The 15,428-nt window shown below is 53.7% G+C and overlaps 1 protein-coding gene across 3 annotated transcripts in view; it reads right to left on the bottom strand.

Moving 5' to 3' along the window:
* The window catches only part of LOC108927088 (phosphofurin acidic cluster sorting protein 2), a 41,214-nt gene that overhangs the window by 1,508 nt on the left and 24,278 nt on the right, over positions 1 to 15,428 (bottom strand). For 2 of the 3 annotated variants that reach the window (XM_029251227.1, XM_029251229.1), the window contains exons 5-22: positions 12,888 to 13,050; positions 11,734 to 11,825; positions 11,557 to 11,634; positions 10,850 to 10,909; positions 8,057 to 8,205; positions 7,847 to 7,940; positions 6,732 to 6,815; positions 5,984 to 6,114; positions 4,899 to 5,031; positions 4,399 to 4,503; positions 3,715 to 3,821; positions 3,060 to 3,214; positions 2,553 to 2,663; positions 2,146 to 2,248; positions 1,625 to 1,657; positions 1,164 to 1,206; positions 832 to 874; positions 573 to 711 (exon numbers count right to left, since the gene is read on the bottom strand). In XM_029251227.1, the coding sequence (XP_029107060.1) occupies positions 573 to 711; positions 832 to 874; positions 1,164 to 1,206; positions 1,625 to 1,657; positions 2,146 to 2,248; positions 2,553 to 2,663; positions 3,060 to 3,214; positions 3,715 to 3,821; positions 4,399 to 4,503; positions 4,899 to 5,031; positions 5,984 to 6,114; positions 6,732 to 6,815; positions 7,847 to 7,940; positions 8,057 to 8,205; positions 10,850 to 10,909; positions 11,557 to 11,634; positions 11,734 to 11,825; positions 12,888 to 13,050 (1,823 nt within the window). The remainder of the gene's footprint in view (positions 1 to 572; positions 712 to 831; positions 875 to 1,163; positions 1,207 to 1,624; positions 1,658 to 2,145; positions 2,249 to 2,552; positions 2,664 to 3,059; positions 3,215 to 3,714; positions 3,822 to 4,398; positions 4,504 to 4,898; positions 5,032 to 5,983; positions 6,115 to 6,731; positions 6,816 to 7,846; positions 7,941 to 8,056; positions 8,206 to 10,849; positions 10,910 to 11,556; positions 11,635 to 11,733; positions 11,826 to 12,887; positions 13,051 to 15,428) is intronic. The other variant, XM_029251228.1, reaches the window with a different exon arrangement.

The raw sequence follows: 15,428 nt of genomic DNA, 5'->3' as shown, positions 1-15,428 counted from the left end.
GGGCAGCACCTGGTGTCCTGGTTAGAGCTGCTGCCTTGTACTGGAACAACCCGCTTTCAAATCCCACCTTCCTGAGCAATTTATCTACTCTGAACTGATGCGGTAAAAATTACTATGCTGCATAAACAGTTTAATCAGCCGTATAATAATAATAATAACAACAATGGTTAATACACAATCAAAATAATTAGAACACTTGTACTACTTGGGATACTAATGATACTTTAAAAATTACCGTGTTGCATAAATCCTTTAATCAGTGCAAGTCATTTTTGGCTTGAGAAAAATAAGTTGAATTATTATTATTATTATATAATATTAATAATAAGAAGAAATACACAGGATCTCCATGCCAATCATTATCCTACAGTAACTATTTCATTACCATAATCATTAATAGTTTTTGGTCCTTTTAAATGTCTGTTGTCAAGAGTGTGTGTGTGTGTGTGTGTGAGTGAGAGAGTGAGAGATTGTGCACCAGCGCAACATCCTCCCGTCACTAAGCCCATGTAGACACGTGCGCGTTCCGTGTCAGAGGGCGAATGAGCGGTCGCGGGGTCCGGCCGTCTCACCCAGCTCCGCTCAGGCCAGTGGCGACAGAGGGCGACGGGGGAGGGGTGCAGGTCATCTCCTTGCCGTAGGGCACGGGGGGCTGGGAGGAGGGCGAGGCCAGAGCGTTCGCACCCCCGGCGGCCGCGTCGTCAGAGTCCGCTGCAGGGGACGAGAGGGACGCCCATCACTTTACCAGGCTGGTCCTAGAGCGCCTCCTGCTGGCCGGGGCCGGGGCGGACAGCGGGACGTGCGGAGGACATCTGTAGGGGGCGCTCTTACCCGACATGGACAGGTTGTGTTCCACGATGCCCACTTTCACCACCTGGGATCAGATGGACAACCATTCAGTCTTGGCCCACGCGCTGCGTGTCTAACGCAGTGTGTGTGCCGACGCTCAGCTGTGCACCTGTTTCTCACACCCTCGCTGACAGGGGCAGCAGGGGGCGCAGTGGTTAGGAAACCCTAATCAAGGTGCTTAGCCTTCTCTGACACAGCAAAATTTACAAATAGCTAAATCAGTGTAATAACAGTGTAAGTCACTTGAGCCAAGTGAAAAAAAGCGTAAGGAGTGTATGTAAGGGCGGGAAGGCCTCCCGGTGTCCTCGACTTACCCCGATGAAGGGGACAAACTTCTGGCAGGAGTCCTCGTCTGGGCTGGCGGGGGAAGGAAACACAGCCTTAGATCAGCCTTTGCTCTGGACACACAGGTCAGCAGGGTCATGACGGAGGGGCGGACGCAGGGTCACGCCGGGGAAGGCGGGGGGGAGGGGGCGTGTCCATCACAGCCACAAGGACACAGCAGCCAATGAGATGATGCCGGGGTGACGTCACAATGATAGGGATGCCGCACTTGTACCACCGCGGCTGAGGGGAGGGGCCAAAACCGAGTCGTCCTCGTACCCAGGATCCCTGAAGCATCGGCCTAATTTGTACCTTTTCTGCAGGGGAGGCGAGGCGGAGGGCCGTGGGGTCGCGGGGAGCGTCAAGCACGGAGGGGAGGGAGGAGGGTGGACTCGGGGAGGGGTGTAAAATGACCACAGTGGGGGAGGCAGGCAGGCAGACAGATATATACCTGATGGAAAAATCAAAATGCAAGCTTCTCTTCCTTGAGTGCAAACAAAAGGGGGGGAGGAAAAAAAGGTGCAGAAAATTACATTTCGAGACACAGAGATGCAAACGGAAATAAAGGAACACGTCTCGGTAACACACCGAGCTGGAGCGAAACGGTCACACACACGCAAGCGCACGCACGCACGCGGACACTCAGAGGGGGTGTGAACAGTGTGACGCGCTAAAGAACCTGGCCAAAGCGAAGAGTGCCCCCCCCAGGACCCCTGTGCGTCACAAGCGTTTCACTGGGGCAGATCGCGCCCAGGGAAACGTGCCACGGTAACACCGCGGTACGGAGAAACGGAGGCTGCGCAGCGACGAAAAAGGCGGTTGTGTGGAGCGCGGTGCAGAGCGGGGGGAAGAATCGGTCAGCCATTCTCTCCCAGCATTCCGCTGTAACAGTCTCTCTCACTCACACACACACACACACACACACACACACACACACACACACACACACACACACACAGTCAGCAGCACTACCTCTTCTGCTTGTACGTGAGCATGGCCTCCGAAATGGGGAAGTGGTGGGACACGTTGGCTCCAGCCAGATACTGGACGACCCGTCCGGCCACATCGACGCTGTCTGCGGAAACAGGGAACAAGACCGGCCCTTCAGAGGGAGGACTAAGCTGCGGCCAGAGGTTCGAATGCATGCGAGTTCCCAAGATGACCGCGCTCGGCCTGGCGGTTTCCTGAGCGTCTCTGGGGAGGGAGGGAAGCGCTTCGCAGGTGTTTCTGCCCCAGGCCATCAAGCGCACGCCTGGACGAACACGGCTTCGGCGACCCCACGCCGCCCGTCGCGTCGCATTCAACGCCACGAACCAGACCCCGGTTGCCATGACGGCGAGCGGGCTGCCCACGCCGTACCTCCCCGCCCTAGTGCACACCTGACGAAGGGGGTTCCGACCGGCCAAACAGCTCCCTCCACGCCGCGTCCATGAAGAGACCGCTGAACCGGCTGTCCAAAGAGGCCACGTGCTTAGCGAGTGGGTGAGAGCCTGAAGCGAGCGAGGCGACAAAAAGAAAAGCAGCACGTGAGTTAACGTTAAGACCGATATTTAGCGGGACTCCGGGTTAAACGATTTCATCTACGGTGCAGCCGTGACAAGTGCTGCACCTCAACCGCTGCGCCACCTTGAGGCAGCACAGTGTAGGGGTCAGTGCTGTTACCTTGAGCTCAAAGAGCCTGGGTTCGAATCCCACTGCAGCTGCAGTGCCCTCGATGAAGGTACTTACCCTGAATTGACAGAGTAAAAATTACCCTGCCATATTAATGAGTAAATCAGAGTTAGCAGCACCATCTTCGACCACGGAGAAAAGTGTCAAATAAATAACAGCTGATTGCAATAAAAATCTCCCCCCGGTGCACGGGCTCCGGCTGAGGGCTTCCTCACCGAAGGGGATCACCAGGAAGCGGATGTAGCTGAGCCAGTCCGGCGTTTTGCTGGCCAGCTGCTCCACGAAGAACCTCAGCACGGTGCTCAGGTAGCTCTGGTCCCCTGCCACGGCCACCTTCATCGTGGGCGGAGTCTGCGCGTTGCAGTTGCAGCTGTGAGAAACAGGCGCTGCCAGGTGAGTGCGGTTTGCAATCGGGGATAAAGGGCGGGGGGGGGAGGGAGGGGGTGCGGTCCACGTTGCCACGGCACGGCGGCGACAAACAGCCTGCGGACTCGATGGATTATGAATGCGCGGGAATGTGGAACAAGCAGGAGGAAGAGCTGCACGAATGGCGAAATGGCAAAACCTCAACCACGTGGAAGGTAAGAAAAAACAAAAATAGAAACACGGCGGCACAGCAGGTAGCACCAGTGTCGCAGCACCTGAGCCATGTTTGTATGTTCTCCCCGTGTTCTCATGGGTTTCATCCCGGTGCTCTGGTTACCTCCCACAGTCAAAAGACATGGACTTCCAGTGGCTCTGCCTTTAGTGTGTGCGTGTCCATGGGTGTGTGAGAGTGTCTGTGTTTCGTTGCGCTGGTGTATAAATGGTAAATACAGGGAGTTTACTGTGGTGCATCTAGTGTCAGTTCAATAAGGGCCCTGTACTCACAATCTCTGGATTCTCGTGACGATGGTGCTGAAGGCCGCCTGCGTGTCGGCGGCGGAGCACGTGCACACGATCGGCTGGTTCTGGGCGCGCAAGATCTCGGAGAGGAACTGGGGGGGCAAGCGGAGAGGGCACACGGGGTGAGCAGGGCGCAGACGCAACCAGCCGCTTCGACGTCTCACGGCTGCAGGACCACACGCGAGCCTGTCTGGCCTTCTGGTGCTGTGTGTCCAGGAGGCGCAACCTCTGCTGCGAACGGGTTCGAGGGCCCCTCGTCCAAACATCATCGCAAGAGACATATCGTGTCTTAAATGTCTGAACTGAAAAAATATTTTTTAAAAAAATATTGTTTTTATTTGGGTGCCCCGCGTGTCTAACCAGCACTGCGTTGTTATGCGCTTCTACAGAATCACATCTTTATCAGGACTCAGTCTAGCACTGATTTTAACGTTACTGTGGGCCCCACCTTGGACGGCCCAGCGCCGAAAGCGAAGCCAAGAGCCTCGGAACACAAACACATAGCGCGGATGGAGACGCACTGAAAACATCTAAGATTATCATCAGATCATTCGTGAAGAATGAGCCGCGGGGGAGATGGGCCTCGAAGAAGGGGGGCGCCAGGGACGCGAGACGGCGGGAATGACTCCCTAGTGCCCCCCGCAGGCTGGAGCGGGTCACGCCACTCACCTGGCCCTGCCAGTCCGCGCTGTTGATGAGGATGATGCTCTCCGGCAGCCGCTCGTCCGAGATCATGATCTGGTTCAGCTGGTCGTACACTGACTTCCTGGGGACCTGGATGATGCGGGGGGGGGGGGGCGAAGAGAGTGAGGCAGCGCTGGGACAGGTTTCGACAGCATCGAGAGTCGCTGGGCTCCAGGAGAGCTCGTCGGCCGCACTGCCAAGCGCCTGACGCAACTGAGGCGCCGTTCGGAGCAATAGACCAGTCCTGCTCCACATAAAATAAATAAATACATAAATAAAAGTGAACCGCGGGGATGAGAAGCTGCGAGCCAACGCTGCTCTCACTTTGAAAGCCTCTTCTCTCCCTCCGGAGAACACGCTGGGCTGGCCGGCTTACTGAGGGAGGGGCTCTGCATGTTCCGAGTGCATGTACGTGACTCTCCACGTGTGTGTGTGTGTGTGTGTGTGTGTGTGTGTGTGTGTCTGCGTGCGTTCGCGGTTGCTACCTGCACAATGAGCCGAGAGTCCGGGGAGCTCTCGCTGTCCACGCTGGTGGTCCGATCGCTCTGGGCTTTCGGGTTCTGCCGGTCCTTCATGGAGGTGCTGCGGGGCCGACGGTGCAGCCGGTTCTCCGTTTTACTGTGGGAGTTGTGTGTGGTAATGGGGGGAGGGTCAGAGGGGTCACACTGGAAATTAAACTCTGCTCACTGCCACAAGCCACTGTGTATGGTGGAGTAAACCATGTGCCTTGGAGCAAGTGCCCCAGACACACACACACACACACACACACACAATCTCTGCGTGGCGGAGTGAGCAGCACAGATTCACTGCTGGGGTTTTGCTAATCTGCTCATTTCAGGATCACATCATCAGCTCCCTTTATACACTCTTTTTAACGGCTCGCACCTTCAGTTTTAAGTCTTTTTTTTAAATTTTATTTTAACAATAAACAGGTGGTCCTTGAGTTACGACATATGCAACTAAACGACGATCACACCATTAACGCTGTTATTTTCCGGTCCTGACGTTTCGTCGTAATGCCTGACGACAAACGCTCCATCTGCTCTACGATAACATCGCCTCTTAAAGTCTCACTCTCAGTGTTTGTCTCCATTGGCGACTGTATTTTGTTTGCAGAACTTTTCGTTTGCGATTCCCTACAAGGTACCTTTATTATACATTAATCGATACCATACAGCATTAAATAGTGAGCACTAAATTACCTGTACTGTATTTCACTTTAGAATTACTGTACCGTATGTATATTATTGTTCCATATTAGTATTGTTTTAACATGAATAATGAGCAAAATTAGTGAAAAATAGAAATGAGCCCATTTATACACCATAGTGCTCATGTGTATAGTAAATGTTTTGCTGTCCCACAAGCAGTAGATGGAACCCCGCTGGAAGCGGAGGACCACCTGTATAAAATTCCGAGGGATAAAAACAACAATTCCTATTAACCATGGTGAGCAAGTGGATTAAGAACCAGAGTACTGTACTCAACCGGAACCTGGATCCCCCTGGGTGGGTTTGTGGGTTTGTCCCCAGATATGCAGATGTTACGTACATGCAGGAGACCGCCGTACCTGGGGGACACGTGATTCTGGGACTCTGTCTTGCAGAGCTTCCCCAGTGAGCTGGCGAGCCTGTCGGTGCTGACGTCCCAGCCCGTCGCGGCATCCCCCGTCCCCGGGACCCTGTCCTCCGCCTCCGTGCCCTGTAAACACAGCGTCGGTTAACAGACACATCCCCAAAACTGTCGAGATGTCCCTCTCGGTACACTCAATCTCTACCGTGGGGAAAGAAGGGCACATCTTCACTGCTCAAAGATTTGAACGGACCGAGTGTAACTGGAGGAGTACGTGAGGCACACCCTGCCCTGTGCTGCATCTCGAGAAGCAGCGGTGAGCTGTTCAGCTGGCACAAGACAGAGAGGCGCTGCCCTTCGCTCTGGGAGGACATGGAATTTGGTAGAAGCTCCAGGACCGCAAACGAAAACGTGGCCGATTCTGCCGGGGGAGAGCATCGGCTCCAGAGTCTGACCTCATCGGCAGCCTCGCGCGCTCGTGTCGGTTGCTGTCATAACGCAGCTTATGAAAAGCTGCCTACTTTTATTTTTCATTCTTAAATGGTAGGTCCAGGAAGAGTATAAAATCCAAAAGCTGATTTGAAGGGAATAAACCGTTAGACAGAAGACGAGGGTGCGAACGAAACCCGGACACTCAGATTCCAGAGGAGTGGGAGAGGCAGGAGGCGAAAGGGGAGGCGTACGAGCGCAAGCAAGCGGGGGGAAAGGAGACAAAGTAAAACACCGCAGATCCAGGAGACACTGACCCCGACCGTGGCCTCCGTGACGCCATCATCCTGGTGCTTAGCCCCCGGCGCCACGCTCTTCTCTGCGGACAGGAAGTCGCCCCCCTGTGGGTCAAAAACACGCACAGGAATGATTCCGAGTGTTGCCCGCGGGGGGCAGTGCTGAGACAGGTGTTTGCACATGGCCAAGTCCATCCCACGAGGCTCAGCACATTGTCCAGGGCTGGTTCCTCCTGAGCGCATCTTTTTTTCCTGTCTCTGCAAACGTTCGAAAGGACCGAAAGCAAAGGGCTCCCCGTGATAACGGAAACAGAGGAGTCACACAGTGGACCGGTTCAGAGGGATTCACTCCTGCAGTGATCGCGGGGTGACAGGGTGACCTGCCGGAATGCTGAGGGATCACGTGGGTATTTGCGGCTCGACCCCCGAAACGACACGGTGACATAAATAACTCTGGACATCATTCTTTGTCACTGTGCGCCACAGTCACCGGTCAACCACCTTCACCATAAAAAGTGCTCTGGTCACCTGGGACATGTCCTTCGCCTTTCCACCGAAACACGCAGCTTGTTTACATTCACTCATTAATCTGACACTTTTCTCCACGGTGGCTTACCGCGTTAAGCTACTTACACTGATTTACCCATTTATATAGCTGGGTAATTTCCACCGTGTCAATTCAGGATAAGTATCTTGAGGAAGGGAACTACGGCACGAGGAGGGATTGGAACCTGCAACCTCCAAGTGCAAAAGCAGCAGCTCTAACCACCGCGTGACCTGCTGCTCCAAGATGCAGGGGGTGGGGTAGTGGTTTGTGACCGTTTTAACCAAAACTCATAGCCTGACAGCTTGTTCTACCAAAGTCCTATAAATGCAATCGGTAGGGAGCAGTAAACACTATAAACTGACCATGTTAAACGGGCGGGGGATGGGCAGTTTGGACATGTGGCATTTCTTATTACGTGTTGGCACATGGCTTGCATTGCCCGCATGCCGCTGGAGTCACCGGCTTTCGTGTGCCAGGAGAACTGCAGCTGCCGTGGAGCGCGGAGAGCGGGCGGGCGGACGGACTTTCTCCCGGGGAAAGAGGTCGAGATCGTGAGCAGGAGGTGTGGCCGAGAGAAACGGTCACTCACGGGAGAGGTGGAGTCTCCGGGCTGGCTCCTCTGGCTGTGCAAACTGCCGACCTCTGTTTGAGAGCTGGAGTGGGACATCCCCCCAAAGAATGGCCTGGGGAGGAGGACCAGACAACTGTGAGCAACCGACTGCACGCATGACTGATGGGACTCGGTCCAAACAAGGGCTTCCCAGCGGTCCAGACGCTCAGCACAGGACAAGCAGCTTACTTGAGTTGCGGTTTGGGTGTGCTCAGGACGCTCTCGTTGTCCTCCATTTCTGGCCCGCTGTCACTGGGGTTGTCGATCAGGTTGTCGTACAGCAGGTCCAGGTCTTCCTCAGCCTCCTGGGTCTGATCCACCGGGTCTGAGTCCAGAACCTGTGAACCACAAACACAAAAATATGAGTAAGTGAGAAAGCATCCAATCAAAATAGAGAGACGTTTCCCCTGATAACTACTGTCCTCCATCCATCCACGATCAATAATATCCGAAGCAAGGTCACGATGGTACAGCCTATCCTGGAAACATAGGATACAAGGAAGGTTACATGCTGAAAAGCCAGTCCATCGTAGGGAGGCCACACATTCATGCACACACTCTCACAGACGCACACAGGGCAATTCAGAGGAAGTCAGCCATCCACCCGAAAAATGTCTTTAGACCGTGGGAGGAAACCAGAGCACCTGGAGGAAACCCACATGAACGTGGGGAGGACATGCAAACTCCACACGTGCTGAGCTGGATCTCAGCCCACAGAATAGGAGACGTGATGCACCGGCGCTACCCGCTGCCACCATGCTGCCTCTAACCGTGTACCAGTAATAGAGAAATATAAAGAATGTCGTTCCAGTTCACTGCTCTGCACTGTAATGAATTACATGCGTCGCTGGTCCTACTGGCGAGAATCAATGACCCAGGTTCATCAGCAGGTGGCGCAGTGGTTGGGGATATCTTGCAATCAAACCTCTAAGGTTCAGATCCCTCTTCTGATGTGGTACCCTTGATCAAGGCACTTACACTGAACTGATGCAGTAAATTTACCTAGGCATATGAGTGGGTAAATCAGTTTAAGTATTACTGTGTACAAATCAAACTACGTCCATTGCCCTGGAGAAAAGCGTTAGATAGCAATAATAATTGCAGAAAAGACTGGCATTCGGGCGTTTCTGTGCAGGCCCTGTGATGTCATCATTAGGGCTGGCCACACCCACCCGGTCCCCGAGGAAAGAACGCGTCGATGGGGACGGGGCCAGGATCCCGAACTGACATGCCGAGCGACGTGCCCGTAGTGGCTGGCAAAGGCAGGCCCGTGTGTTTGGACAACACCCGTAGTCACAACACGCACCCCTCCCCCCGCCGCCCGGTGACTGCGTTGCGTGCCACCAGCGAACGTATCCCAAAGCCCAGCGGGAAAAGCAACTTGAGACCGGAGCGCCGCGAGCTCGCGGTGGGAACCGCTCTGGCTCGGCTCATTCCCGAGGAGTGGCGTCAGCAGGCGCGAAGCGTTACGCAACTGCGGCAGGTGCGTGCCGTCGCCGCAGCTTCGCAGGAAACGTGACCCGCCGCGTGCCGCAGCGCTCCGCTTCCCCGAGTCCTCAGAGAGCGGACGCACCGTACAGGACTACCGCACGGGTTCGAACATCAACACCTGACCGCACGGCAACCGGCGACCTAATCGGTCCGTATGGTCCGACGAGTCCGTTCAGGCACGCAGCCACCGTGAATGGGGTGAACGCGGTTAAAGTGGCTGAACCCGTGGGTCGAAGACAGGTGACGTAGCGATGATGGTGATGCAAAGCAGTTAATGATACACGCCTCTCACTCATATTTGTAATCTTTCTGGTGCAGGGAGATAAGCGCTGCAGCGTGCCGAAACCCCGTTTCTAATAAAGTCACGTCCCGCACCCGCGCGCTCGTCCCCAGCTGGGGATGGGATTTGCCTGCTCATGACTGACATCTCTAAATTTGTTTGTCCCCCATCGCCCCCGCTGCGCTCATCTGGCCCGTCAGTCAAGCAGAGCTGGGGGTGGAGGGGTTTGAGCGTAAACGCCAGCGTGGGCCTGCAGAAAGGCACCCGGACGGCACGCCATCCGAGAAACCCGAAGAATTCGTATCCGGGCTCCACAGAGACACCTGCGATGGGAGGGGACACGATGCGAGCGATGTCCTGATCCTGACCTCATCGCTCGCATGAACATCCCGGCACCACAGACAGGGACTCAAGGGACTGCTTCCCACAACATTTCAAGAACCTTATAAAAACATTACCATGGTAGAGCCACACTTATACATTCATTTATCTGACACTTTTCACCTCCTTACAATGATTTCCTCATTTACACAGCTAGATAATTTTCACTGTATCATTTAAGGGCGAATACCTTCATCTTGGGCACCATAACAGGAATACTGGGGCAAAACAAGGTGTTGACTTTAACCACTACGCCACCTGCTGCCCCCGTTTTGCCACACCGCACTATTATACCGTTACCGCCTCTGTGGTCATGCAGAAGTAGCACGTCCTCACAGCGGGCTCCGGGTGCCCCTTCCGACCTCGGGATAACGCACTTACACCCCTCCGCCCGAGTCCGCATCACGAGAGGGACTTTCAACTGCAGCAGGATAACGAACTTAGTCTAATTAGATCATGTGCATTGCCTGCTTGACAGTGCAACTTACCGCCCACAGCGCTGGGAGAGCGCTAATTACCACCGTGTCCCTTTTCTTGTTTTCTCTCACACACAAACACACAAATCTGAAATTTTTCTGTTATGGTTTCCTGGAAAATACCTGATTAACTCTGGGTGAAGTAAATTCACGAGATGGTCACTCTGCTGTTTCACTTCCATGACATCCTTAGTCAGGCAGGACAGATGGTAAAGGAAAGTAAAGATGTGTAAAAGGGTCCCTTGTGTAAAGCCCTACGGAGCGCGGTGCCCGGCGGACGGCTCAGCCGCGTGTTGGTCAGCCCGAGTCTTGGACCCTCGGTGGACGACGACCGCAGCCGCAGCTCACACTCACCTCATCGGTCACTTTAAACCTCTTGAGCAAGGCCACAAACTTCTGCTTGAAGTTGGGTTGCTGTGGAGAAAGGAGAGGATCGGAGCTTAGCGGTCGGCTGACCCCCGCTGCGTCGACGTCACGCTACGGTTCGAGCGGTGCTGCAGTGGCGGTCACAGCGATCTGAACTACCGTTGTGAAACACACCGATCTGCAGCCCCCGCCCCCACTGACAGCCTGAAAGATCATCTCCACGTTATTCGAAAGTGTGTCGGAGGACCGGATCACAGTGTTCTCCTGTGGGGGGGGTGCACACATGCGGGAGTTGCAAGTGGTGACCGCTGCATCCACACAAAGGCATCTTCACAGCTCTCCGCAACAAAGAGGCCGGGTCGGCCACGCAACGCTGCTCCACCCCGCTCCGCATGCGGCTAACTGGGTCAGCCAAGGGGGGGGGCAGAGTCGCTCCCCGGGCTGAGCGGAAACGGGGGGAGTGATGTTTACGCTCCTCCGACAGCAGGCGAAGAGCGGCTCCCGCGGTCTCGCGGCGGTTCGAGGAAGGGATTAACAGAGCGCACGGCTCAGGTTTGGTTCCTTGCGAACAGCCCGGGTCTCGGTGACCTCCGAGTTCGGCGTTCAGGCCGCGGTCGGCGAGGCCGTCGCACCTCATACGAGGACACGAGGAGCCACGTCGCCACCCAACACATCAGCTCTCGGCGGCTCCTCACCCGGGTTATGGACGTGGCCCTTGTCATTTTGCGGGGCTGCTTTGGCTTCCGTACCTCGTCGTCCTCATCGTACAGGTCCTGAAACGCCAGAGGGAGGGGCGTCAGGGTACAGACACGTCATCTGCATCACTTTGCGTGTGTGTGTGTGTGTGTCCGTGCGAAACACTCTGCCTCCACCTGTCCGTGAACAGGATCATCGCTGCCCTCCTGCTCCGAGGAGTAGCTGTCGTCATCTTCCTCCGAGTAGTTATCGATGTCCGGGGAGCGGTCTGCATGGCGTAACAACGCACGTCAGATCACAGGTGCCCTTTATTTAAAGGAGTGTGTGTTACTTGTGTGTGTGATTGCGAGTCAACGGCAAAAATAAAACTCATCCACCGCGCGACCCACGACACCGGTCATAGTTGAAGCTTTTCCTGTAAAGTAACCTCGGAACCCCGGCGTGCAGTACTAGGCTAGTTTAATTACAATGATTTTATTCATAGCCCCATTGCAGCCTTGTCATCTCATAAACGCCGTTTCACCGCCACCCTCTGCATCACATTTCGGCATGTCATCTGCTCATCGGTCATCTGTGATTTCAGCAGGTGATTTCACTGGGCTCCTGCGATCCGCTTCCCCACGGCGACGCGTCGGATGTCCGAGGGTGGGGGGGCGCCAGACGCATCTCGGACAGGAGCTGACGGAGACGAGCATCTCCAGCAGCATCACGCGTGACAACGCCGGGCGCGTCCGTCATTTTGCATTTGCAGTTGCCGATTAATATGTCTGTATGTGTCCGTGAGCAGAAAGCCACCGGATGAGACCGTCACAGGGTCCTGGATGAGAACGGGTAACGGGGACGCGATCTTATCTCAGATTCCCGGATACGCTGTTTCGATGCATTAGCGCTATCAGATTATCACGGGCTTGAACAGGGCTGCCTGGGAATTCATATCTTATCTCCAGCTTCCAGAGAAAAAGCGAGCATAAGAAACATTTACATGTGTTTATATAACTCGCACTTTTTCCCCAAAGTGACTTAGCGTGTTAAGCTACTTTTAATTATTAATCCATTTATACAGCTGGGTGATTTTTACAGGGTCAATTAAGGGTAAGCAGCCTAATTAAAGCTATTACAGGAGGAGGTGGAATTTGAACCTGCATCCCTTGAATGCAAAGAGACAGCTCTAACCACTACGCCACCTGCTGCCCCAGGTACACCATGCGTAAGGTAAAACGGAGGACTCTGACCACGCACACCCGTTACATGCGGCACATTCCAGGCGCGCAGCGCAGCCGCGAACCATCATGTGATCGTTCGTTGCCACGGTTACCGTCCGACCAATCACCTGAGGCCTTGCTCTTGGGCCCTGCTTGCCCACTGTTGTCCTCGTGGTCAATGGGCTGGCTGGAGAGGGAGTGGACGCTGATCTCTGCCGTGCGCACGGGCGCCTCCTTCACGTTGCTGTGAAGACCGAGGATCTGACCCCCGTCCGACGGATGCTGCATTACCTGAAAGAAACACACACTCTCAGCACTTCCCGGGTGCTGTTGAGAACATCGTCGCAAACTCAACACGTCCTCAGATGAGGATGCAGCAGGTTTACCCACCATGACCGAGGACTCGCGAGGACTGGAATATTACCGTCCGTCACTCAAGCTCACACAGGACACCAAATATAGAGGGCATGGAAGCGGAACGACCGACGGCCACTCCCGCCCTCCAAAGTCACCGGGAATCTGCCTCGGCTCCTTAGCCCAGCTTAACGTTATTACTTTCACACTCCCGGGGGAACAAAAAGGCATCCGAGCGTCTCACAGGGTCAAAAAAACCTTCACATCTCCGCAGCTTTGGTTTCTTTATTAAATCTTTCTGGTTCAGCTACGCTTTCAATTTCGCTCCCGAGTCAATCAGCGGTACGGGAGCGGGTGCCAAACTCTCTTCGACGCCCCTCTCTCAGATGAGAGACACACACTCCACCGGCCTTGGAAAAAGGAAAACACATTAGGTTGGCAATATGAAAGCGAAACGCAAAAGGCCGACGCCGAGACCGCCTTGTCGCCTCGAACTTTATTCAGCCACGGGGATCGCGTGCAAGGCGAGAGCTTCCCAAACCTTTCAGAATAAAACATTTCTGTTGAGGGTAACCCTACGTGCCCAGACCCGAAGGGCGGGTCACAGTACTTCCAGAAACGGCGACCCTCCTGGGCAGCGCATTCTGACGTAGGTTCGAATCCGCCTCACCCTGCGTGGAGCTTGCACGTTCTCACCACGTCCACGCGGCCCTGGAGCGCGAATGAGCATGTGACGCTGCTCTGCTCTCTACGTGCAAATGAGTAAGCGGTGTCAGCGAAACACTAGTCAATAATCAGCGTACACCGCTTTGGAGAGAAGGGCGTGGTAAATGAATAAATGTGTATGTAGATGAAAACTTCCAGTGCTGACGGGGTATCCGTGTAGCTACGTTGTGCTAGCGGTAGCCTATAGTACGCTAATGGGATGCTACGCTAAGGGGCTCTTACGCCGGTTGGGCGCCATGCTAGCAGACCGCCATATTAATGAGACGCTACTAGGGTTGCCAACCGTCCCGTATTTAAGGGATAAGAGTTGCGTTCCGTATCAAAACCATACGGAGCGCGGTTTGTTCCGTATTTTAACTTTTCGCACCCAGAGACGTTTAAAAGTATGTATTACGTACTATATATTTATTGCATACGTAAACTTTGCAAGTCCTTTTTGATACGTCTTGCGAGAAGCGAGATGGAAAAAATGAGGAGGAAAGAGAAGGGACTTGTTTTGTTTGCACTTTAACCAGACAGAATTTTGCACTTTTATTCGTGCTCTTCATAAAAATGTGTGAAACGCAGTCTACTTTCCATCAGTTGCTGTGCTTACAGATGAGTTAAGCTTATCAAAGCACGTGCTTTTCACTGACACGAATTTCACTTTTGTTTTTTGCATTTGTGTCTGTTCATTAAAGCTTAAAAAAAAAAAAAAAAAAAAAAAAATCACTCAAAAGGACTGTGCGTCTGTTTCTCATCAGTGACAAGTGTTATAAATCGCCAGGCAGACGCTAGTGATATGTGTGTAATGGTGTAATGGTGTGCGAGGCTTTAAAATTATTTTTTTTTTACAACTGACATGTATGTCAGTCAGTGAGCTGAAAGCAAATTAAATGTGTCTCATTCATCTTTAGCATTTAATTCAGTCAAGCAGAGACTCCTTTTTTACACATATACATTAGCTACAAAGGAATTCCGAGTGTCTCTTACTGTCCCTTATTTTCCTATAAAGAACCCAAAAGTGACGCTTATTTTCTTCTGCAGCGGTTGGGAACCCTAGACGCTACAGCAAACTAAGGGGGTCCTACTCTAGTCGCAGGCTGCGCTAGTAGCTACGATGCTATGCTAACGGTGCGCTACGCTACTGTACGTTAATAGCGTGCTATGCTAATGGGGCGCTACGCTAACGGGAGATGCTACGCTACCACCAGGGAGCCGTGCTAACGGGGTCTATAAAATGCTCTGTGGCGCAAGATCCGTTTTAAACTAACCGCGGGCCTCTACGGACCTGCGAGAACGTGTCTTTCTGCACTCGCAGCTCATTTTTGTACTGACGCAAACGCCGCCTCTCCCGTGACAAAGTGCCCCGGTAATGTTGCCTTACGTATTAAAAATAGACCGATTATCTGCATCGTTAGCTTGCAAGGAAGTAGTCTATTAACGCAAAAAAATCCACGCGAGCATCGAAAATGGCCTTCCCGGGAGAGAAAATGCGGAGAGGTGTCTTCCGGAAGCTTCTTCATCTGCTAATGAAGATAATGACCAGGATTCGGCGAGGGACCCGCATTAACGGCGTCTCCACAGAAAACGCAAGTCGATCCGCAGAA

This window comes from Scleropages formosus, chromosome 4 (genome assembly GCF_900964775.1).
Source record: "Scleropages formosus chromosome 4, fSclFor1.1, whole genome shotgun sequence".
NCBI classification, from domain to species: Eukaryota; Metazoa; Chordata; class Actinopteri; order Osteoglossiformes; family Osteoglossidae; genus Scleropages; species Scleropages formosus.
Note: the sequence above shows the minus strand (reverse complement) of the source record. Positions and strands in the feature narration are given on the sequence as shown.